Source organism: Symphalangus syndactylus, chromosome 10 (genome assembly GCF_028878055.3).
Source record: "Symphalangus syndactylus isolate Jambi chromosome 10, NHGRI_mSymSyn1-v2.1_pri, whole genome shotgun sequence".
NCBI lineage: Eukaryota > Metazoa > Chordata > Mammalia > Primates > Hylobatidae > Symphalangus > Symphalangus syndactylus.
The window spans coordinates 134,651,670-134,671,417 of NC_072432.2; the positions used below are offsets into that span (position 1 = coordinate 134,651,670).

General features: G+C 42.2%; 1 protein-coding gene and 1 non-coding gene across 5 annotated transcripts in view; both read right to left on the reverse strand.

Annotated features, from left to right (window-relative positions):
• KAT6A (lysine acetyltransferase 6A) overlaps positions 1-14,551 on the reverse strand; it is a 125,053-nt gene extending 110,502 nt beyond the window's left edge. For 2 of the 4 annotated variants that reach the window (XM_055296048.2, XM_055296047.2), the window contains exons 1-2: positions 14,412-14,551; positions 10,928-11,852 (exon numbers count right to left, since the gene is read on the reverse strand). In XM_055296048.2, the coding sequence (XP_055152023.1) occupies positions 10,928-11,527 (600 nt within the window). In that variant the 5' untranslated portion in view covers positions 11,528-11,852; positions 14,412-14,551. Of the gene's footprint in view, positions 1-10,927; positions 11,853-12,116; positions 12,249-14,411 lie in introns of all 4 variants that reach the window. The other 2 variants (XM_063610955.1, XM_063610956.1) reach the window with 2 other exon arrangements.
• LOC129492436 (small nucleolar RNA SNORD112) lies at positions 5,165-5,236 on the reverse strand. Its single transcript, XR_008660883.1, has one exon. It is a non-coding gene; the product is annotated as a small nucleolar RNA SNORD112 (small nucleolar RNA).
• Positions 14,552-19,748: the final 5,197 nt, after the last annotated feature.

Sequence of the window (19,748 nt, forward strand, 5' to 3'; positions counted from 1 at the left end):
GTCCTTTCCCAAAAAGTTGTTTCAAAACTCTAACAAGAGTGTATAGCTATTTTCACACACTGAAATACCAGATTTATATACTTTTGGTTTACAATACCACCAAAATTCTCTAGACAAGGTTTATTCTATGGTTTCCATTAACGAAGAGAATTCTAACTAAATTATTTTAGGCTCACTGCTCTCTAATACTATAAAGCAGTACTACAGCATAATGAAAAAAGCACAGAACTGAGAAAGGCCTGACCAATTCTTCCACTTGCTGTGTGGCACTGGACAAGACACTTCAACCTCTTTGGCTCTCAAATTTCCCTATTATTTGTGAAATCAGATTAGAATCACTGTGATCCAAGATTGCTACTGGCTGAACATTCTACACAATGCAGAAGATACAAGTCTTTTTTTCTAATAATCTATATTTTGTAAGCATAATACAATTCAACCATAAAAGATACCTCAATCAACACTACAACCAGACTTACTTTTCCTTAGCAGTCTTTTTTTTTTTTTTTAAATTGCTGACAGTTAAAAACTATTTTGACCCAGAATGGCATACTACTGTAATCTCTATGCTTAATTTCAACCCCTAATAAAATAATGCCATACTACAAACGGTTTCTTCACCTGTTCCCTAATGAAGTTGAAAATAATTCCTTGGCCTTGAATTTACAGATACATGTACAGGGCTGATGAAAGCCATCTGTTGGGAACTATGACTTTCATATGAAAGGAAAAAACCAGAAGGAACTGCTTTCATTTTCCTGGGAACCAGCTGCAGCTGAATGAGTCCTAATCCTGCTCCAGCTGGGACAAGCAGAAGGGTGAAGTTACTCCTGGTCTAATTCATTCGCTGCGGATCCTTTGTGAAATGACTCCACCCCTGAGTAGCCAAGTGGTAAATACCTTTATCAGAATGAAGCTCTTAATAATTCCCATACATAAATCAGAGCATGAAAAGTATTCATTATTATAATTTTAAGAAACACTCTGCAGGTCACCAAAAAAAAATAAATTTTTAATTCTTTTTAAACCAGCAAACTTGGCACCTAGATTTAGTCCTCTTACATAGCTAAGAACCAAGTCGGTATGACAAAGATATTTTCTCCAAAACTTTAAATGCAAAGAGAAAATAAATCTAATAGATGTTAAGGAGATTCTTACAGCTTCAAGAAGACTGAATGACATAAATTTTCTTTCCAGATTCATCACAGTTCCTATTATGTATTTGCTCTCCTAGTATTAAACGTAAGTGTAACAAAAAAGTATTGGCCCACATGTCCAGGATGAACTAAAGAAAAAACAGGCAGCAAGGGTAAAAAGAAATTTAATGTATTTTGCATTTCCTTATATTCCTTTTCCATTTGGTTTTCTATAAGACATAATGAAAACTTGTATTATTGTTATTTTTTTTTTTTTTTTGAGATGGAGTCTCACTCTGTCACCCAGGCTGGAGTTCAGTGGCGCAATCTTGGCTCACTGCCAAGCTTCACCTCCCGGGTTCACGCCATTCTCCTGCCTTGGCCTCCCGAGTAGCTGGGACTACAGGCGCCCGCCACCACGCCCGGCTAATTTTTTTTTTGTATTTTTCAGTGGAGACGGGGTTTCACCATGTTAGCCAGGATGGTCTCAATCTCCCGACCTCGAGATCCGCCTGCCTCGGCTTCCCAAAGTGCTGGGATTACAGGCGTGAGCCACCGTGCCCGGCTGAAAACTTGTATTATTAAATACTATTAAATACCTATTATATAAATATATTATGCCTATAAAACTTAATCATACAGAGTTCGAGACTTCAATAAGAAAGTATATGTTAAAACACTTAAAAAAAAAAGTCCCCAACACATCATCAGCCCTTAACAAATGTTAGCTATTAATAGGTTTCTATAAGCAACTCTTTACATTCCCTTAGCCTATTGATACAGAGCAAAGAAAAAACGAGGTTAAGACCATTAGATCCTCTAGATTTCTATTCCTGAAGCCATTTGTGGTACCTGATGTCTTCATTAATTCCTTCCCTTTATTTCACCAATTGGAAGGTAGACCAAGAAAAAGTACTTATTTGCTAGAAAAATGTAAAGTATAAGAAAAATTGGTGGCTGGGCGTGGTGGCTCACACCTGTAATCCCAGCACTTTGGGAGGCTGAGGTGGGTGAATTACCTGAGGTCAGGAGTTCGAGACCAGCCTGGCCAACATGGCAAAACCCTGTCTCTAATAAAAATATAAAAAATTAGCCGGGCGTGGTGACGGGTGCCCGTAATCCCAGCTACTCGGGAGGCTGAGGCAGGAGAATTGCCTAAACCCAGGAATCCAGGAGGCGGAGGTTGCAGTGAGCCGAGATCGCACCACTGCACACCAGCCTAAGTGACAAGAGCAAGACTCTGTCTCAAAAAAAAAAAAAAAAAAAGAAAAGAAAAATTGGTTTGGTATAGAACTTTGGATTAGTAATGGCTAACCCAAGCTTTAGTAGCTCAGTAGTTTTATTTCAAGGTGTGTCGTGTGCTGAAAATTACCAAAAATCATTGCGCTCATAGGTGAACTAGAAGATCAAAAAAATCTGTACAGTTGGCCAGGTACAGTGGCTCACACCTATAATCCCAGCACTTTGGGAGGCCAATCAGGAGTTTGAGATTAGCCTGGCCAACATAGTGAAGCCCCATCTTTACTAAAAATACAAAAATTAGCCGGGTTTGGTGGCGCATGCCTATAATCCCAGCTATTTGGGAGACTGAGGCGGAGAATCACTTGAACCTGGGAGGCAGAAGTTGCAGTGAGCCAAGGTTGCGCCACTGCACTCCAGTCTGGGCAAGAGTGAGATTCCGTCTCAAAAAAAAACAAAAAAAAACAAAAAAAAAACAAAAAAAACCAAAAAACTGTACAGCTGATTGTACTTAAACAGATACTATTTTACAAACGTATCTCTGAGTTATTTTTAAATTTCTGAATTTTTGAAGAATAAATCTGCTAAGACAAAATTAATTCCTAACCAGATTTACAATTAATCCACCTCAATGACTTGTTAGTAACAAATTTTTATTTCTAGCCCACTGCTCCCGTTACATTTGGAGTCAAAAACAAACTGGTATAAACAATGATGTCAGAAATGTACGGCATGGGCCGGGCATGGTGGCTGACGCCTGTAATCCTAGCACTTTGGGAGGCGGAGGTGGGCGGATCACCTGAGGTCAGTAGTTCAAGAACAGAACTGGCCAACATGGTGAAACCCCGTTTCTATTAAAAATACAAAAATTAGGTAGGTATGGTGGCACACGCCTGTAATCGCAGCCAGCAGGAGGGGAGAGGCAGTAGAACTGCTTCAACCTGGAAGGCGGAGGTTGCAGTGAGCCGAGACTGGGCCACCGCACTCCAGCCTAAGCGACAGAGCAAGACTCCATCTCAAAAAAAAAAAAAAAAGAAAAGAAATGCATGTCATAAAAAATGTTTAAATTATTAAATATAACAATTACTGAGATCAATCCATTTCACACTTGATGATATAATATCTACATTTTCCACGTCACTGTATCCTCAATATTTTATCTTTTGCTTTCAGAAGATTTTTTTTTTTTTTCAAAGTGAACAATCATTCTGTCAAGTAGTTCACACAGCCCTGAATTTAACAGCAAGGACAACTATTCATTGCCTTTTTATACAGTATCAAAGCAACAGAGTATCTGAAATTGAAATTTCCAAGCTTATATTGGTTAACAATCTTCTTATAAAATACCACAATTCTAACATATAAAATGTGAAACTATTCTACTATAAAGGTCATTTCCAAATAGTTAAATCAAAACTTTATCACTCTTAACTTTCAGTAACTTAAAAACATATCCCTGGCTGGGTGCGGTGGCTCACGCCTGTAATCCCAGCACTTTGGGAGGCCGAGGCAGGTGGATCATGAGGTCAGGAGTTCTAGACCAGCCTGGCCAACCTGGTGAAACCCCGTCTCTACTAAAAATATAAAAATTAGCCAGGCATGGTGGCGTGCGCCTATAATCCCAGCTTAGTCGGGACCTGAGGCAGGAGAATCACTTGAACCCAGGAGGTGGAGGTTGCACTACTGCACTCCAGCCTAGGCAACAAAGCAAGACTCCATCTCTTAAAAAAAAAAAAAAAAAAAAAAAAAAAAATCCCCATTTTAATCAGTATCTCTACATCAAAAACTTAAATTCTAAATTCCTGTCAAAGCTCTACTTCCTCTATAATTTAAAATATAAATTCCAATAAAACAAAATAATTTGGACTCTACTAAGAGTTGACCATATTGAGACGTAACTTAGAGTGGAAGGCAAGAGATTTATCATTGGATCTTTCTGCTCCAGGTTACCCAGCTGGGAGTAACCTCAACAACAACATTAGTTGACAATACCTTCTCTTCCCTTTCCAACTGAATGCTTTAGCAAATTATAATTCTGTTCCAAAATACTATGCCACCGAATAACAACACTTTTAATAATTTGGCTGATTACCATGAAAGAGAATATTTTTCTGAGCTAGTAATACAGAACACAAACTACATTCAAGTAAATTATGTCAGTGTGTAAAAATGAACTCAGAAGTTTGAAATCAAGGTGAAAATTATTCTTGAAAGGAAATTGAATCTTTCCAAGACTCACTATATAAAGATAATTTTTTAAATGGACCACCACAATCTCAAATAATTGCTTTGCCCACTAAACATTTTATTATTTCTCAGAGTCATGATACTTGTTATGAAAAAATAATAATGTAAAAAAATTACAGTTCATAAACTAAAAAAGGCTTTCAAAAAATGTATTTTGTATCTCTATTCTGTCTGCTTTAATCCCCTAACAGGACCTAAATCCTAAATCCACTGTTCATGGCAGGCATTCAAACGTTTGCTAAATAAATAATGAGTAAGTGAAGTAAATGGAACAAATTACCTTACAGTAATATCTATATTTCAAAAAGAAATTTACAAAGAGGAAGATGCTATTTAAGCCAGTTACACACTCCTCCTCACCTATAATCCCATGATTCAAGGAAAACAGTATTTCTGTCCCAAATTAAAGCACTCTGGTACCGCCATACAACTGATCCCTACCTTGCCTATCAGAAAATGTTAGTGACAACTGAAATGAAAACTAGTTAGCACAGAAATTATCTTTAAGGGAAAAAAATGGCATGTAGGTGAAACCTTTTTTTAATGGACCTCAGACATACAAAACTAAATTACTCATAATCTTTGGTTCCTAACGTATTCTTATCACTGGTCCAAAGTGAGTTTTCAAATCTGTTCTGCAAAAAAAAGAAAAACGGACACAAACAATGAGCGGGGGGGAATTTGTCCTTTTACAATTAGGAAATGTGCTACGAAGTTAACACCAAGGACATTCACAATTCTGTACTTGAGTGCAGTGACAGCCATCATACATTACTGCTCCTAAGAGGTGGTCAGTATGGCTATTAGAAAGACACTGGAGCCAGACTGCCCAAATTCAAATCCCAGCTCTGCCACCTAATATTTGTGTGACTTCAGCAAGTTACTGAAATCTTTTATGCCTCAGTTTCTTCACCTGTAAAATAACAGTAGCTACTTCACTGCTGGTACTGTTATGTTATTAATAACTAACCTAACAGTAGCTAGTTATGTTAGAGGATTAAATGAGTTAATATATGTACAGCATTAAAATAACACCTGGCACATAGTAAATAAACACTTAAATAAATAAACTCACTATTAACTACCACACTAAGGTTAGCTCAAAAATTTCCCTTATAAGAAGAAGTGAGGAGCGTCTCTGCCTGGCCGCCCCGTCTGGGAAGTGAGGAGCTCCTCTGCCCGGCCGCCCCGTGTCTGGGTAGAAGTGAGGAGCTCCTCTGCCTGGCCGCTCCGTCTGGGAGGTCTACCACGGAGGCCAGAAGCAATGTGGGGGCTGGACGTGGTGGCTCACGCCTGTGGTCCCGGCACTCTGGGGGGCGAGGCGGGTTGATCACTTCGGGCTAGGAGTTCAAGACCAGTCTGGCCAACTTGGCGAAACATGAAGAATACAACAGACAAACCAACCAACCAACTCAGTGACAACAAAACAGGTCTACCCTGGAGTCATACTCTAATTTTTTCTATTTTCCTCCCTTTCTGATCCTTTATCCCACTTTCTTTTTCTTCCTCTTCCTTCTCCCTCTTCTTTGTCAAATAGAGGATTGAGTTATTATCACTGATCCATATAAAGTCCCTCTCTCATTTATTTTAACTCCCACCCCCCATTTCTATTCCCCGACTTCCCATGTGCAACCTTCCTAATATGTTTGATATGCATCTTTTTGTTTGTATGTATTTTTAGAAAATGTTTATTGTTTTTGTATGCAAAAAAAATTAATTAAAAAAACAAATTTCCCTTATAACATGGGTAAGAACTTTTTTTTTTTTTGAGATGGAGTCTGCTCTGTTGCCCAGGCTGGAGTGCAGTGGCACGATCTAGACTCACTACGACCTCCGCCTCCCGGGTTCAAGCGATTATCCTGCCTCAGCCTCCCGAGTAGCTGGGATTACAGGCACCCGCCATCATGCCGGGCTAATTTTTGTACTTCTGTAGAGACGGGGTTTCACCATGTTGGCCAGGCTGATCCTGAACTCCTGACCTCAGGTGATCCACCCACCCCTCCTCAACATCCCAAAATGCTGGGATTACAGGCCTGAGCCACCAGGCCTGGCCTAAAAACTTTTAATCACAGTATCCCATGGATTCTCCTCAGTACTTATCAATGTGAAAAGAACACACTAAAGTTCAAATGCCTTCACAAAAACTCCTCTTAAACGTATTCCAACATAGTTGATCTCCCAAAAGGATCAAAACCACTCAGCTGCTGAAAATCTAACATACAGTTCCTTCCAAAGGTTAATATCACACACACACACAAAAAAGTTAGAATTGATACCGGAAAAAGTAAAGAGGAACTTGGTTGGGTTACTCCACACAGTCTTTGAATTTCATCTTCACCTTACAGTTGGCCAGGTCAATAGAAATATCTGCATTAGCATCCCAGAGAAGACAGAACTGTTTCTGTTCCAAGCAGAGTGCCTGGCCCACAGTAGGTGCTCAATGACTATATGCTGAACCAATTAATTCCTAAAAGTGAAACTACTCCTGACCTATACACCTTCCTTTCTCCATCACTGTCAAATAAACTCTGGATAATTTTTTTTCTTTTTTTGAGAACATCTAGGTTTGTGACAGCAAACCATCAATTCTGCATAGGAACTGACTGCGTAGTTAGAAGGAAAGAAAATAGTTAAAATACAATAAAAGGAGCAGACATAATCTGTTCAAAGGAATAATTTCTCATCCTAGAGTTCACTGTATTATGATTTTGAATGTAAACTTTTCATATCTTTGGGGAAAGTCACACAACAAATTCACTACTGAAAAAAAGACTCCATTTAAAAATATAGAACAGAGCTCATCAACTCTAACTGAATAGACATTATCATGAAATTAGTTTTCCAACGGGATTAGTACACATATAAGTCTACTTAAAGAAACAAACTCTGTTTTCCCACATGTCTAAATTTAGTTACTTCGGTTAACAACACTAAGCTGGGCGCGGTGGCTCACGCCTGTAATCCCAGCACTTTGGGAGGCCGAGGCGGGCGGATCACGAGGTCAGGAGATCGAGACCATCCTGGCTAACATGGTGAAACCCCGCCTCTACTAAAAATACAAAAAATTAGCCGGGCGTGGTGGCGGGTGCCTGTAGTCCCAGCAACTTGGGAGGCTGAGGCAGGAGAATGGCGTGAACCTGGGAGGCGGAGCTTGCAGTGAGCCGAGATTGTGCCACTGCACTCCAGCCTGAGTGATAGAGCAAGACTCCATCTCAAAAAAAAAAAAAAAAAAAACAAAAAAAAAAAACACTATAGGCAGGGTGGCTCACGCCTGTAATCCCAGCACTTTGGGAAGCCGAGGTGGACAGATCACCTGAGGTTGAGAGTTCGAGACCAGCCTGACCAACAGGGAGAAACCCCGTCTCTACTAAAAATACAAAATTAGCTAGGCATGGTGGTGCATGCCTGTAATCCCAGCTACATGGGAGGCTGAGGCAGAAGAATTGCTTGAACCTGGGCAGTGGAGGCTGCCTGGGCAACAAGAGTGAAATTCCATCTCAAAAAAAAAAAAAAACAAAAAAAAACAACTATATATGAAAGCTGTGTAAGCAATTGGGCATTTCTTTTTCATTTTTTCAATTATTAAATCACTTGTTTTTCTTGCTTTATTTCTCCAAAAGCAAATGGAGCCAGGTGCGGTGGCTCATTCCTATAATCTCAGCACTTTGAGAGACCGAGGTGGGCAGGTCGCTTGAGGTCAGGAGTTGAGACCAGCCTAGCCAACATGGTGAAACCCTGTCTCTACTAAACATACAAAAAAAAAAAAAAAGTAGCCACGCGTGGTGGCGCAAACCTATGATCCCAACTACACAGGAGGCTGAGGCAGGAGAATCACTTGAACCCGGGAGGCGAAGGCTGCAGTGAGCTGAGATCACACCACTGCACTCCAGTCAAAGCAAAACAGCACATCTCTACTAAATTAAACTTTTCTTAATGCAAAGGTGCTATGAAATGGTCTCAACAAAGGTCCTTAGTTCAGCTGCAAAATAAGGACTGTTGGATTAGACAGTTCTCAGGGTCCCTTCCAAAAGTAAAATCCCAGGATTCTAGGGCTTGGATTTGTCTTGCACTATACTATATTTACTACCTTTTAAACATACGCTCAAATGACATTTTTATATAGCTAACATTTTTTAAAATTAAAGTATCTATTGATAATTCAAGCAAGTGTAATTACAATAAAAGCAAACAACAGGCCAGGCACGGTGGCTCATACCTGTAATTCCAACACTTTGGGAGGCAGAGGCGGGTGGATCACCCGAGGTCAGGAGTTCAAGACCAGCCTGGTCAACAAGGTGAAACCCCATCTCTACTAAAAATACAAAAATTAGCCAGGCGTGGTGGTGAATGTCTGTAATCCCAGCTACTTGGGAGGCTGAGGCAAGAGAATCGCTTGAACCTGGGGGGCGGTGGTTGCAGTGAGACTGCACCACTGCACTCCAGCCTGGGCGACAGAGCGAGACTCTGTCTCAAAAATAAATAAATAAAAGCAAACAGGTGGCCTAACAAGAACTTACAACATCCAATTCACAGGTATGGCACTGAACTGATCTAACTATAAATTATTTCCTGTTTCCAGGCAGTTAACCTGTTAGATCATTTAATAATTGTAGAAATCCGATCATTGTATTTAACTTCAGCCACATGTGATAAAGTTTCCACAGGTAAGAGTTCTTACAGCACTAAAATACAGAATAAAGCATTTTAATTGCTTGTCTACTTTGAATTTTTAATACATACCCTTAATAAATGCTCAAATTACATAGAGCCATTTTATGAATGAGATTCTCTATCAATTCATGACTATATGAGAATCATTTCAAGGGTACTAACAGTAAGATTATGTTTTATTTCAATGTTCACAGGGAAAATGGAACCCTAAAATAGATCTCTAAAAATTTCATCAAAGAAAAATACCGTTAATTTTCAATTGTTAAAAGAAAAATCTACAGGTATTCAGTGGGCTGCTAATAATACAACAAACTGAGATCAAATCTCAAATTTTCAAAATACATTCAATGTTAACTTTACCATCTTTCCACCCTAGGAGTATCCTCCATCATCTTAAGCAAAATGAAGATCATTTTACTTATGTCTACCAAGGTGTGCAGCAACTTAAAGCATCACTGCTCTCCAAGGAACTATAATTCAGAGCACCTCAAGTAAATTTACAGCTAAGATACTAGGTCAATGTAAAAAACAGGTACTAACAAAATTCTAATCTCCAAATATTTAAGCACCAAAATTTACTGTTTAAGAAGTCATAATTTCAACTATATACAATAACACCCTAAAACACAACAGAGTAAAGTACACACCTGGGCATCAAAACTCCCAACTCTCCAGAACTTTACCTTTCTTTGTGTTTTTAGAACAGGGTCTCAGTTGTCCAGGCTGGAGTGCAGTGGTGAGAGCACAGCTCACTGGAGCCTCAGACCCCTGTACTCAAGCAATCCTCCCCAACACAGCCTCCCAAGTAGCTACGACTACAGGCGCGCCCATACCTGGCTAATTTTCCTATTTTTGGTGGACACGGGATCTCGCTATATTGCTCAGGCTGGGCTCAAACTCCTAGGCTCAAGACATCCTCCTGTCCCAGCCTCCCAAAGCGCTGGGATTACAGGCACGAACTACTGTTCCAGACCCTCCAGAACTTTTCTAATTTAGGATACTGTATTCCTGTCCCATGCAACTACAGCTGTCATAAATAACATTTAGGACTTCGTCATATGCAAAGCCATAATACATGATAGAAAGCTATAACACAAACAGCAGAAACAAGAATTGCTAAGTTTGCTTAGTTGCGCCTGGGGGTCATGAGAATCTGTCTCTCATTTCTGGCTAACGAGTAATCTGCAACAAAATGGAAAATAGAAAAATGTTCTCAGAGTCATCTGCTTGTTTCAAATTCAAGTCTCCATGATTTGGGTGCTCATCAACTTCCAGTAGTAAAGTGTTGTAAGAACCTTTAGTTAAAAGTTTTAAAGTCTCACACTGGAGTACTCCTCAAGCAAAATAATAAAAAAAAAAGTTTTAAACTCATATGCCACTTTTTCATTGTAATGTAAATAAGTTCTTTTAGGCAGATTAACATTCTACATTTTTAATCTTAGGCTTCATATATTTCAAAGTACCAGAACAAATCTATGAAGTTCTCATAGCTACAACTCACCAATAAAAAACCAGAGATGATCACTCCACAAAAGTCCCCAAACAAAAAACTTGAATATAACTTCCCAGAAATGTGAATTTGTAGCATCCTATATCATCAGCTCTATAAACCCCGAGGCATATGCCATTCTTACCTTATCCTTTTCATGTGGAAGGAGAGACACTGGAGGTAAACAGGAAAGAGACTCACAACTCTCTTTCCCATCCACGTTGGTTGCTTTAGTGTTGAGCCGATAAAGAGGTCCATCTTTAAGGAGTCTGCCATGGCCAATGGCACGTTTGATAGCCAATCGTAACTGCTGGTGAAAGCCAGAGGCAGCACTGCCTCCAAATAATGCAGACACATCCTTCTGACCTTTCAAAAAACGTTCAATGCTTTTCAAAGTTGAGCCACCAGACTCTGCCAAGCCCTCAACTGCCCGCTTTATCAGTTTATTCCAATCCACATTTTGTTTATTATCCGATTTTCCATGGTTCCGAGGCTTAGGAAGTGCTATTCGCCCAGGATTATCAGGATCTTTATAGGAATTGAGTCCTTTATTTGAGACTTTTAAAATTGTTCCATCTTTAACACTCAACTCCAATTGTTCTAAAACAGTTTTACGATCCAAGCCATGGGATGAAGACACAGCATTGCATATCCTTTCTTCTGAAGGACGCTGTTTCTGCTTTTTCACTTTTTTGATGGCCTCCAAAATCCACTCAGTATAAAGCGGGTTTGCGAGTTTTACCATGGTGAAGGATTCTGTATATCCATAGAGTCGTTATCCCTTATCCTGATGCTGAGTAAGTTTTACACCATAGAAAACAAGATTCTCGGAAGCTGGGAACCAGTTAACCATAGCATACAAGTTTTCTGGCCTAAGTCCTTCCTCCTTTCACAAAATAGAATGCCTCCCCAATTGTACTATAGAAACCAAAACAACCTGTTGTTCGAAATGTCTTCCAACTTCCCAATGAATTTCTCAATAGCACCACACATGGGTCTCGTCATAAAGTTGTAAGAACTCAAGAAAATTTCATTCCCGGCTTCAGAGCAGAAAAATGTGCATCTTATGCCTGAAAAGAAATGAAAATAAGGTCAGTTTTCTACCAAGACCTATTTCGAATGAAAATAAGCATTCTCATCATAAAGCAATCAAACAGCAAGTGTTTACTGGGCACCCTTAAGAATTTCCAAACTTATTTATTAATATTCCAAAACCATCATGTATGTAAACCATTGGGATAAAAAAGAAAAGAAAAAAAAGATGAGTAGTTAGGATACAACGAGGAAACACGATGAGATAGATGTTCTAAGAATGACCTTAAGCTACCACTAACCAGAGTGGGTGATGGCTATTCTGTACTCCGCAATCTCTGCTCATCAGTCTAGGAATTTCAACTCTTCCTTGACATCTTTCCCCAAGAAACTAGTCAGCACTTCAAGAAGTATCTGGATTAGTAGAAAGAATCCTGCAATGAAAGCAAGAGTGAATCTTTCATCTTTCAAAATTCTAGACATTCAGAGTAGACAAAAACAGTCAATAAGGCAGAAAAGTACTGAGAAAATTTTAGCTCTTTCTTATATGAAAAGAATGAATACACTATGCACACCCAGTTTACGGTATTACCTTAATCTTTCCTAATGGAAACAAAAATACTATTGAAAATAGCCTAGTGTGAAAGTGCTTACTGAATTTAACAATAATCCACTTTCATTCAAATTTTAAGAATTACATGCTGATAGCTTCTCCTAACCCAAACTAAGATATTTCTATCCATATGCTGAAGAGAGTCACAACTGCCAAATTGCGTATAAGTAATTCATAGACAGGAAAACTAGAAAGGAGGAAGGCCCAGAATCACTGGGGTCAACGCACATACTACATATCAAACGTACGGTACAGAAAAAGAAATGTACTGGCTACTTGTGGGTCTAAAGAGAAGCCCAAATAATAAAGATATACATTCAAGATTGCTGTCCTGAAACGAACATTAATAAAACATAAACACAAATGTACTGTCTCTCTGAATCAAAGTCAGTATCCCTACAAAAGAATCTGGTAGATGCAATTTTGTTTAATCACTAAAATACTGAATTCTGAATCTAACTCTTTTGCCTCCAAAAAATTAAGTTTAACTGAAGTGTTTTTTAGAACTTCTGCTCTCATTCTAGAGATATTTGCATTACAATATAAACAATGCTAGATAAATGGCTCCCACAGCAACTATTCTCAGTAGTGACATTAAAATCAAACGGAAAACTAATACACACTAGGAAAGAGATATTACTATTAACTCTGATAGGAAAGAAAAGAATGAAGCAAACATTCAAACCTGAGCCAAGATTTGTTTTTAAACCAGCTGCCTAAAAAGAAGCCCCCTGGGAGAGTCATGCTTCAATTTGGTGAGGGTCTCAAGAGGATAGAAATCAGAGTATTATTACTCCAAGTAAGCTTATTATACAGATATTAAGTCTAAACTAAATGAGAAGCTACATCCTGAGTTTCACAAGCTGGGAACGAACGTCCTAATTGACTAAGCTTCGCAGGTAAAAGAATGAGTGACAGTCACTCATTGTCTTTCCAGCCGGGATTGTCATCAGTCTCCAGGTCTTCGGAAAGTCAAGCGCCTCAGCCTCGGATCTTAACTCCCGGAAAGTACACCAGCGGCTAGAGCGAGCGCAACTCGCTTCCGACAGTCCTTCCCGTCCCCGTTCCCCACCCCCAAACACGTCTTCGCGCTCTCTTTTCAAAGAGCGAGAAACTTTAAAAACTTGGATCGGCACAGCCCGGCAGCTCGCCGACGGGGCGCTGCGCCGTTTCCACGCGATGGAAACAGACCCCGAGCACAAGTTAACAATGAAATCACGTGAAGGAGTTCAGAGCGGTGCACAGCCCCGGCCCTGCTCCGCACCCTAAGCTCTGGGGGCCGGCTCTAGGGCGGCGCGGGGTGCTGGGAGCCTGACAGTCGCGCACTGGGCCAAGCGGCAAGGTTGACAGGCGCCCGGCCTCCCCTGGGCGGCTGGGCTGACAGCCCGGCAGACACAACACCACACGTGCTGCGCCTCGCACCACAACACCCGCCGGCCTGTCAGCCCCGCTCGCCGCCTCAGCCCGGCTTGGATCCCCGCGCCCCCGGCCGGAGCCAAAGCCGGAGCCCGAGCCCGAGCCCGAGCGCCCGCGAGCGAGGGGAGAAGCGGCCTGGCCCGGCCAGCACGCGCACGGCAGGCGGGTGGGCGCGCCCCGAGGGAGAGCGGGCTAGCCGGCTCCGCCAGCCCGAGGCTCCGCGGCCTGGGCCGCTCGCCACCCGCCCACCCGCCGGCTCCCCCAGGGCGGGACCGGCCGGCGGGGTCGGGGGCGCGGGGCCCGCGAGCGCGGGGCCGGGCGGCGGCGCGCGGGCCGCGGGCGGGGGCAGCCGGGCGCCGAGCGAGCGAGCGAGCGGGCGGGCGGGCGCGAGGGGGCGGCCAAGGCGCCCCAGCCCGAGGCCTGGCGCAGAGCAGCGGGAGGCGGCGCAGGCCGCGGCGGGGCCTGCAGCGGCCCGCCGACCCCGCGAGGCAGCGGAGTGGGCCCTGGAGCGGCTCGGCCTCGGGCTGGGCGGCCAGGGGCGGCCGGGAACGGCCCCTCGGCTACTTACCGGGAGGAAGGACAGCCGGGATCCCGGGGCCCCGGGCCGGACCGCGGAGATGCCCCAAACTGACACGGCCGCCATCTTGGAGACAGTGAGCTCCAGCCGGGGGGAGGGGAGGCGAGGCGGCGGAACAGCCGCGGGGGGAGGGGAGCGTCGCGAGGGAACGGCGGCCTCGGGGAGGGAGCTGGAAGAGCCTGGGCGGGCGGCGAGGGGAGGCGGAGGCCCGGCAGCGCGGGTGGGGTGCGGCCGGGAGCGGGAAGAGCAGGGCCGAGAGCCGGGAAAGGCCGGAGGGCGGGGCGGGGCAGCAGGGAAGAGCCGGCCGGCGGGGTCACGTGGTGCCGGTACAAAAGGCCAAAGCCAGGGTGGGAGGAGGACTTGGTGGGGCTGGAGGCTGGTGAGTGGGGACTCCTTCTCTGCCTTCTCACGTGCTTAAGTCAGACGGCGACCCGGGAAAGGAGGAGCTGGTGCGCCCCATACCACCGCTGGGGAAACTGAGGGCAGGCGTCTGGGTGGGGCGGCTTCAGTGTGGCACGGAAATCCGGCAGCCACGCAGGATGGGAACTCTCGGCGGCGTCTGTTTACAGTTAGTGAGCCCTCCCTCCCTACTCGTTTGCCCGCACAGCGACTTTCCGGAGCCCGAGGGCGGGGCCTGGGGGCCGGAGAGGAGGCGGCTTCCAGTCCTCAGCCCCGACGGCTCTCTTCTGTCAGTGGGAAGAGTTGGGGAGAGGGTGGAACCAGAAGCACCCGTCTTAAGCCCTTTCAGCAGTGACTTCATTTCTTCCCTCCCCCAGCAGATGAGAGGGTTCTTGGACCTCACTAGAGCCATTTTATGGGAAACTCCACAGACCTGGGTCGTGTGACTTGGACAACGTCACACAGCCAGTGCGTGGCGCGCACCTGAGCTTGGGACTGAGATTTGTCTTATTCCAAAGCCGGTCTTCCCTTCTTGCCCTGTGCGGAACTCTTGTCCATACTTAAGGCGGAACCACGAGCAGGCGTTCTTCATGGCCTGCCTGTCCTCTACTGGCTGTATGGACGTTTTTTTGTCTTGCCTTTCATCTAGTTTAAACTCTTTGATGCAGAGATTGAGTCATACTTTTTTTTTTTTTTTGATACAGTGTCGCTCTGTCGCCCAGGCTGGAGTGCAGTGGTGCGATCTTGGCTCACTGCAACCTCCGTCTCCTGGGTTCAAGCGATTCTCCTGCCTCATCTTCCTGAGTAGTTGGGACTGCAGGCGCCCGCCACCACGCCTGGCTTATTTTTGTATTTTTAGTAGAGACGGGGTTTCACTATGTTGGCCAGGCTGCTGGTCTCGAACTCCTGACTTCAAGTGATCCGCCCTCGTCGGCCTCCCAAAGTGCTGGGATTACAGGCGTGAGACACCGCAACTGGCCAAGTCCTGCTTTTTTTTTTTTTTTTTTCTGCATTCACTGGAAAGACAGTAGACATGAAAAAGACATACTAAAAGTTTAATCGTTGACATGGAAGTGTATCCTGCTGCCTGACCTTTATCTGCCTGGTCCCCAACCCCGTACGACCCACCCCGCCTAGACTGTCGCCCGCAATACCTCATTTTATCTCAGCTTTAGCTTTTAAGGGCCTCCCTCTCACGCACTGCCTTAACTTCCATGCTGACTTCCTTTTCTGAACTTCTATAGTAGTATCGTTTGCTCTAGTCATTTTGCACTTACATGTGGTCTATATATATATATTCCCAATGCATTCCCTGGTAAATGCTCTCCTATAATGACTGCATCTCCAGCACCTAGAATAATGTTGTACAAGTACTGTAGTAGGCGGTTTAAAATAATGTTGCTCGTGAATGAACAATTTTTTAAGCCGTTAACAAAGCCGTTTGTGGCGGGGCGCTCCTCCTGTAGCCCAGCTACTCGGGAGGCCTGCTTGAGCCCGGGAGTTCCAGGCTGCAGTGAACTATGATCGCCACTACACTGCAGCCTGAGAGACACAGCGAGAGGGAACCCAAACTTTTCTGTCTATCCCGTCTCCACTCTAATCCATAGCCCTACCTTCCATACCATAGACTCTGGACCATTCAATAAGAATAACGTAACTTTTCAGATCATGGTCCAGCCAAATCAATATCCTGACAGTGACAGAAACAGAAGTGTAATGCAGTGAGGTTGACTGAGTTGCCATTCATCACCTACTTCCAAGCTCCATCTCCAAAGCTGTAGAGAAATTTGGAACACATGATAATCCAATAGAAAGGATCTCTTTCATCCTAGATGAATCAGATAGACACATTCTCAGGTAAAATGGTCCGTTTGTAATGAAATCACCTCCAGAAAAAAAAAAAAAAAAAATATATATATATATATATATTCTCTTTTAGTAGAATAGCCAGATTTTTATTTCCCAAAGAGGGCAGATAAAGTCATATTAATACAAAGACAATGAGTTCTTCATGTGAGACTAGAGTGTGTGGCCTTCAGAAGAAAAATAATACAGAGATGAGTTGTGTTTACTTTTGGATAATTTGGAAGAAAACTAGCCACAGCCATCCTGTGAAAAGACCACACTGGGGATTGAACAGTAGCAAGAATTTAAAACAATTTATAACAACAAAGCACAGTTGAGCTTTTCACACAGCTTCCATAAAGAGTCTCTGCTTTACATTTGCATAACTAAATGGCACATTCAGGAGGTCTTCTCAAAATAAAAATCTTGCAACAAAGACAGATTAAAGTCCTCATCATTTGCAAGTTAAAAAGCAAGCTGCACTCTGAAAGGATAGTTTTTCTTAGCTCAAACTTTACTCATGATTCAGCCCTGTGGAGCTGGCAACTAAAGGTTATTTCCCCCTTGCATATTTTGCTCTAGGAATCCCTGCCTTTTCACTTGTACTTGGTAATTGTGTCTTATACGGAGTCCATGCCAGCCTGAAATTGGAAGATTGCTCTGTCCTGGTTTCAACAGGAAAAATTTTTAGTCCATTTACATTTAATATAATTACTGGTATATTTGGATGTATGCCTACCATCTTACCGTTTATTTTGGATCACCCATTTCACATCCCTTGTTCTCTGCTTTTTGCCTTCTTTTGAATTAATTAAAATATTTTAACTATATCATTAACCCCCTCTATTAATTTTTAAATTATACATTACTAGTTTTAGAGATTACAACATTGCTTTTTGACTTATTATCTTATAAAAAATAATTACTTTTCCCACTTCCCCAGGAATGCTAAGACATTAAAATACTGTATCTCCACCTACCCATCTCCCTTTTGTGTTTATTGTCGTCATGGGTTTTAATTGTGTGTGTATTTTAAGCCACACAAGAATTTATACTTATTGTTCTGTACAATAAGTACTCATTTAGATCAACCTCCATATTTATCCTTATATTGCTCTTCATTCCAATATGCATTTCTGTGCTTCTGTCTGAAGGTTTTCCTTCTATTTGAATAATTCCTCTGTTTTACAGCAGGTCTGCTGATGACAAGTTCTCTCCAAGGTTGGTTGAGTTTTTGCTTTTTGTTTTTTGTGGGGTTTTATTGCCTAAAACTTTGCATTATCCTTCATATTTTTGCTGGGTATAGCATTCTGATTTGGCAAGTTTTTTTGTTGTTTTTTTTTTTTTTTTCCCAGCACTTTGAAGATGTTCTTCCATTGTCTTCTGGTTTCTATCACTCCCTTTTATTCGTTTGAAAGTAATGTCTTTTTTCCTTTGACTCCTTTTAGGATTTTTTCTTATCTTTGGTTGTCAACAGCTTTACTATGATGTGTGTAGATGTGGTTTTCTTTGTATTTATCCTGCTTGGGTTCATGAGTGCAATGGGTGTATGCGGAGTCCCTTGCATTTGTGGTTTATATCTTTTAGGAAATTCTTGATCACTATCTCTTCTCTCTCCTTTCCTCTTACGGTTTAAATTATACATATGTCAGAATTTTTCATTGTTTACCATCTGTATTTCCTATCATCTTTTTTCCCCCTTTTTTTTCTCTATGCATGAGTCGGTATATTTTCTATTTAATTGTACTTTTAAACCCATTTGTGAATTCTTAATTTTGTTTATTGTATTTTTAAGTTCTAGAATTTTCATACGATTCTTAAAATCAAATTCATTTGGAGAAATTATTTATTTGTATATGTATTTTCTCTGCTGTTGCCTCTATTTTCTTGAACATATCAATCCTAGATTTTTTTTTTTAACCCTAGCTATTTTAAAGCCCTTTCCAATCATTACAATAGCTGAATCTTCTGTGGATCTATTTCTATTGTATATTCTTTCCATTGGTTTGGGTCATTTTTTTTTTTTCTGGCTCTTAGCTTGCCTGAGAATTTTTAATAGGATGTCACACTTTCAAGTATGAAAAATTGTAGAGGCTCTGGATAGTATTATCATCATCCAGAGAAGGATTCCTACTGTCCTTTGCAAAGCATTTAGAGTGAGAGCTAACCACCTTAATCAACCAGAGACTGAGTTAACTTGGGGTTGGGTTTTGGCAAGATTTAATTCACCTCTTTGTTGCTGCTGCTCCAGTAGCATAAGCCTCCAGGGGTTCCAACTGAGAGTGTGTTCCCTGAGACCCTTCATCCCAGTGGATACTGAATCTAATTCTTGTTTCTGCAGAACCATGAGACGGTCAAAATTTCTTCACTCTGCTTTTCAGAGGCTTTCTGCTAAGCTTCTTAACCTTCTGTCTCATGCATCTTCAGAATTTGGAAAATGACTTGAGGAAGACTGACAGTATTGGGCTCAATTATTTACCCCTCCCTTCTCACTGGGAATCTGGCCCCTCTTGTTCTTAAGTTTGTCTCTCCAACCCTGCTGAACTGACAGAATCATCCCTGGTGGTGTCTTTGCCTGTTAGGGCCTCTTTCTATATTCAGAACCAAAACTCAGACTCTGGCCTTATGCCCAGAATTTCCCCAAGGAATAAAGGTACTGCTGAATGTCAGCTCACCTCTACATATAGTTTCCCCTTCTCTGAGATTGTGTCCTCGTAAGTTCTGGTTGCCTCAGCAGCTCGCTGATGCCTTCAAGCAGATGTTTTATGTTTTAGCTGGCTCTCCTAATTGTTTTCAGCTGGATTATTGGTTGGCTATAAGTACCCCCATCGTACTCAGAACCAGGAAATGTTTTTCATATGAAATGATCTTGCCTTCCCCCTCAGTAAAAAAAAAAATGTCTGAACAAGGCTGTGCTTGGGGTATCAAGATACAGTTTACAACACTGTCTGTGTATCAGAATCATCTCAGTACTTTTTAATAAGTAAGAGTCCAGAATTCCACACCAGACCTACTAGATCCAAATTTCTGAGAGATTAATTTGGCTCTGTATTTTAAAATCCTTTCCAGGTATGAACATTTGCT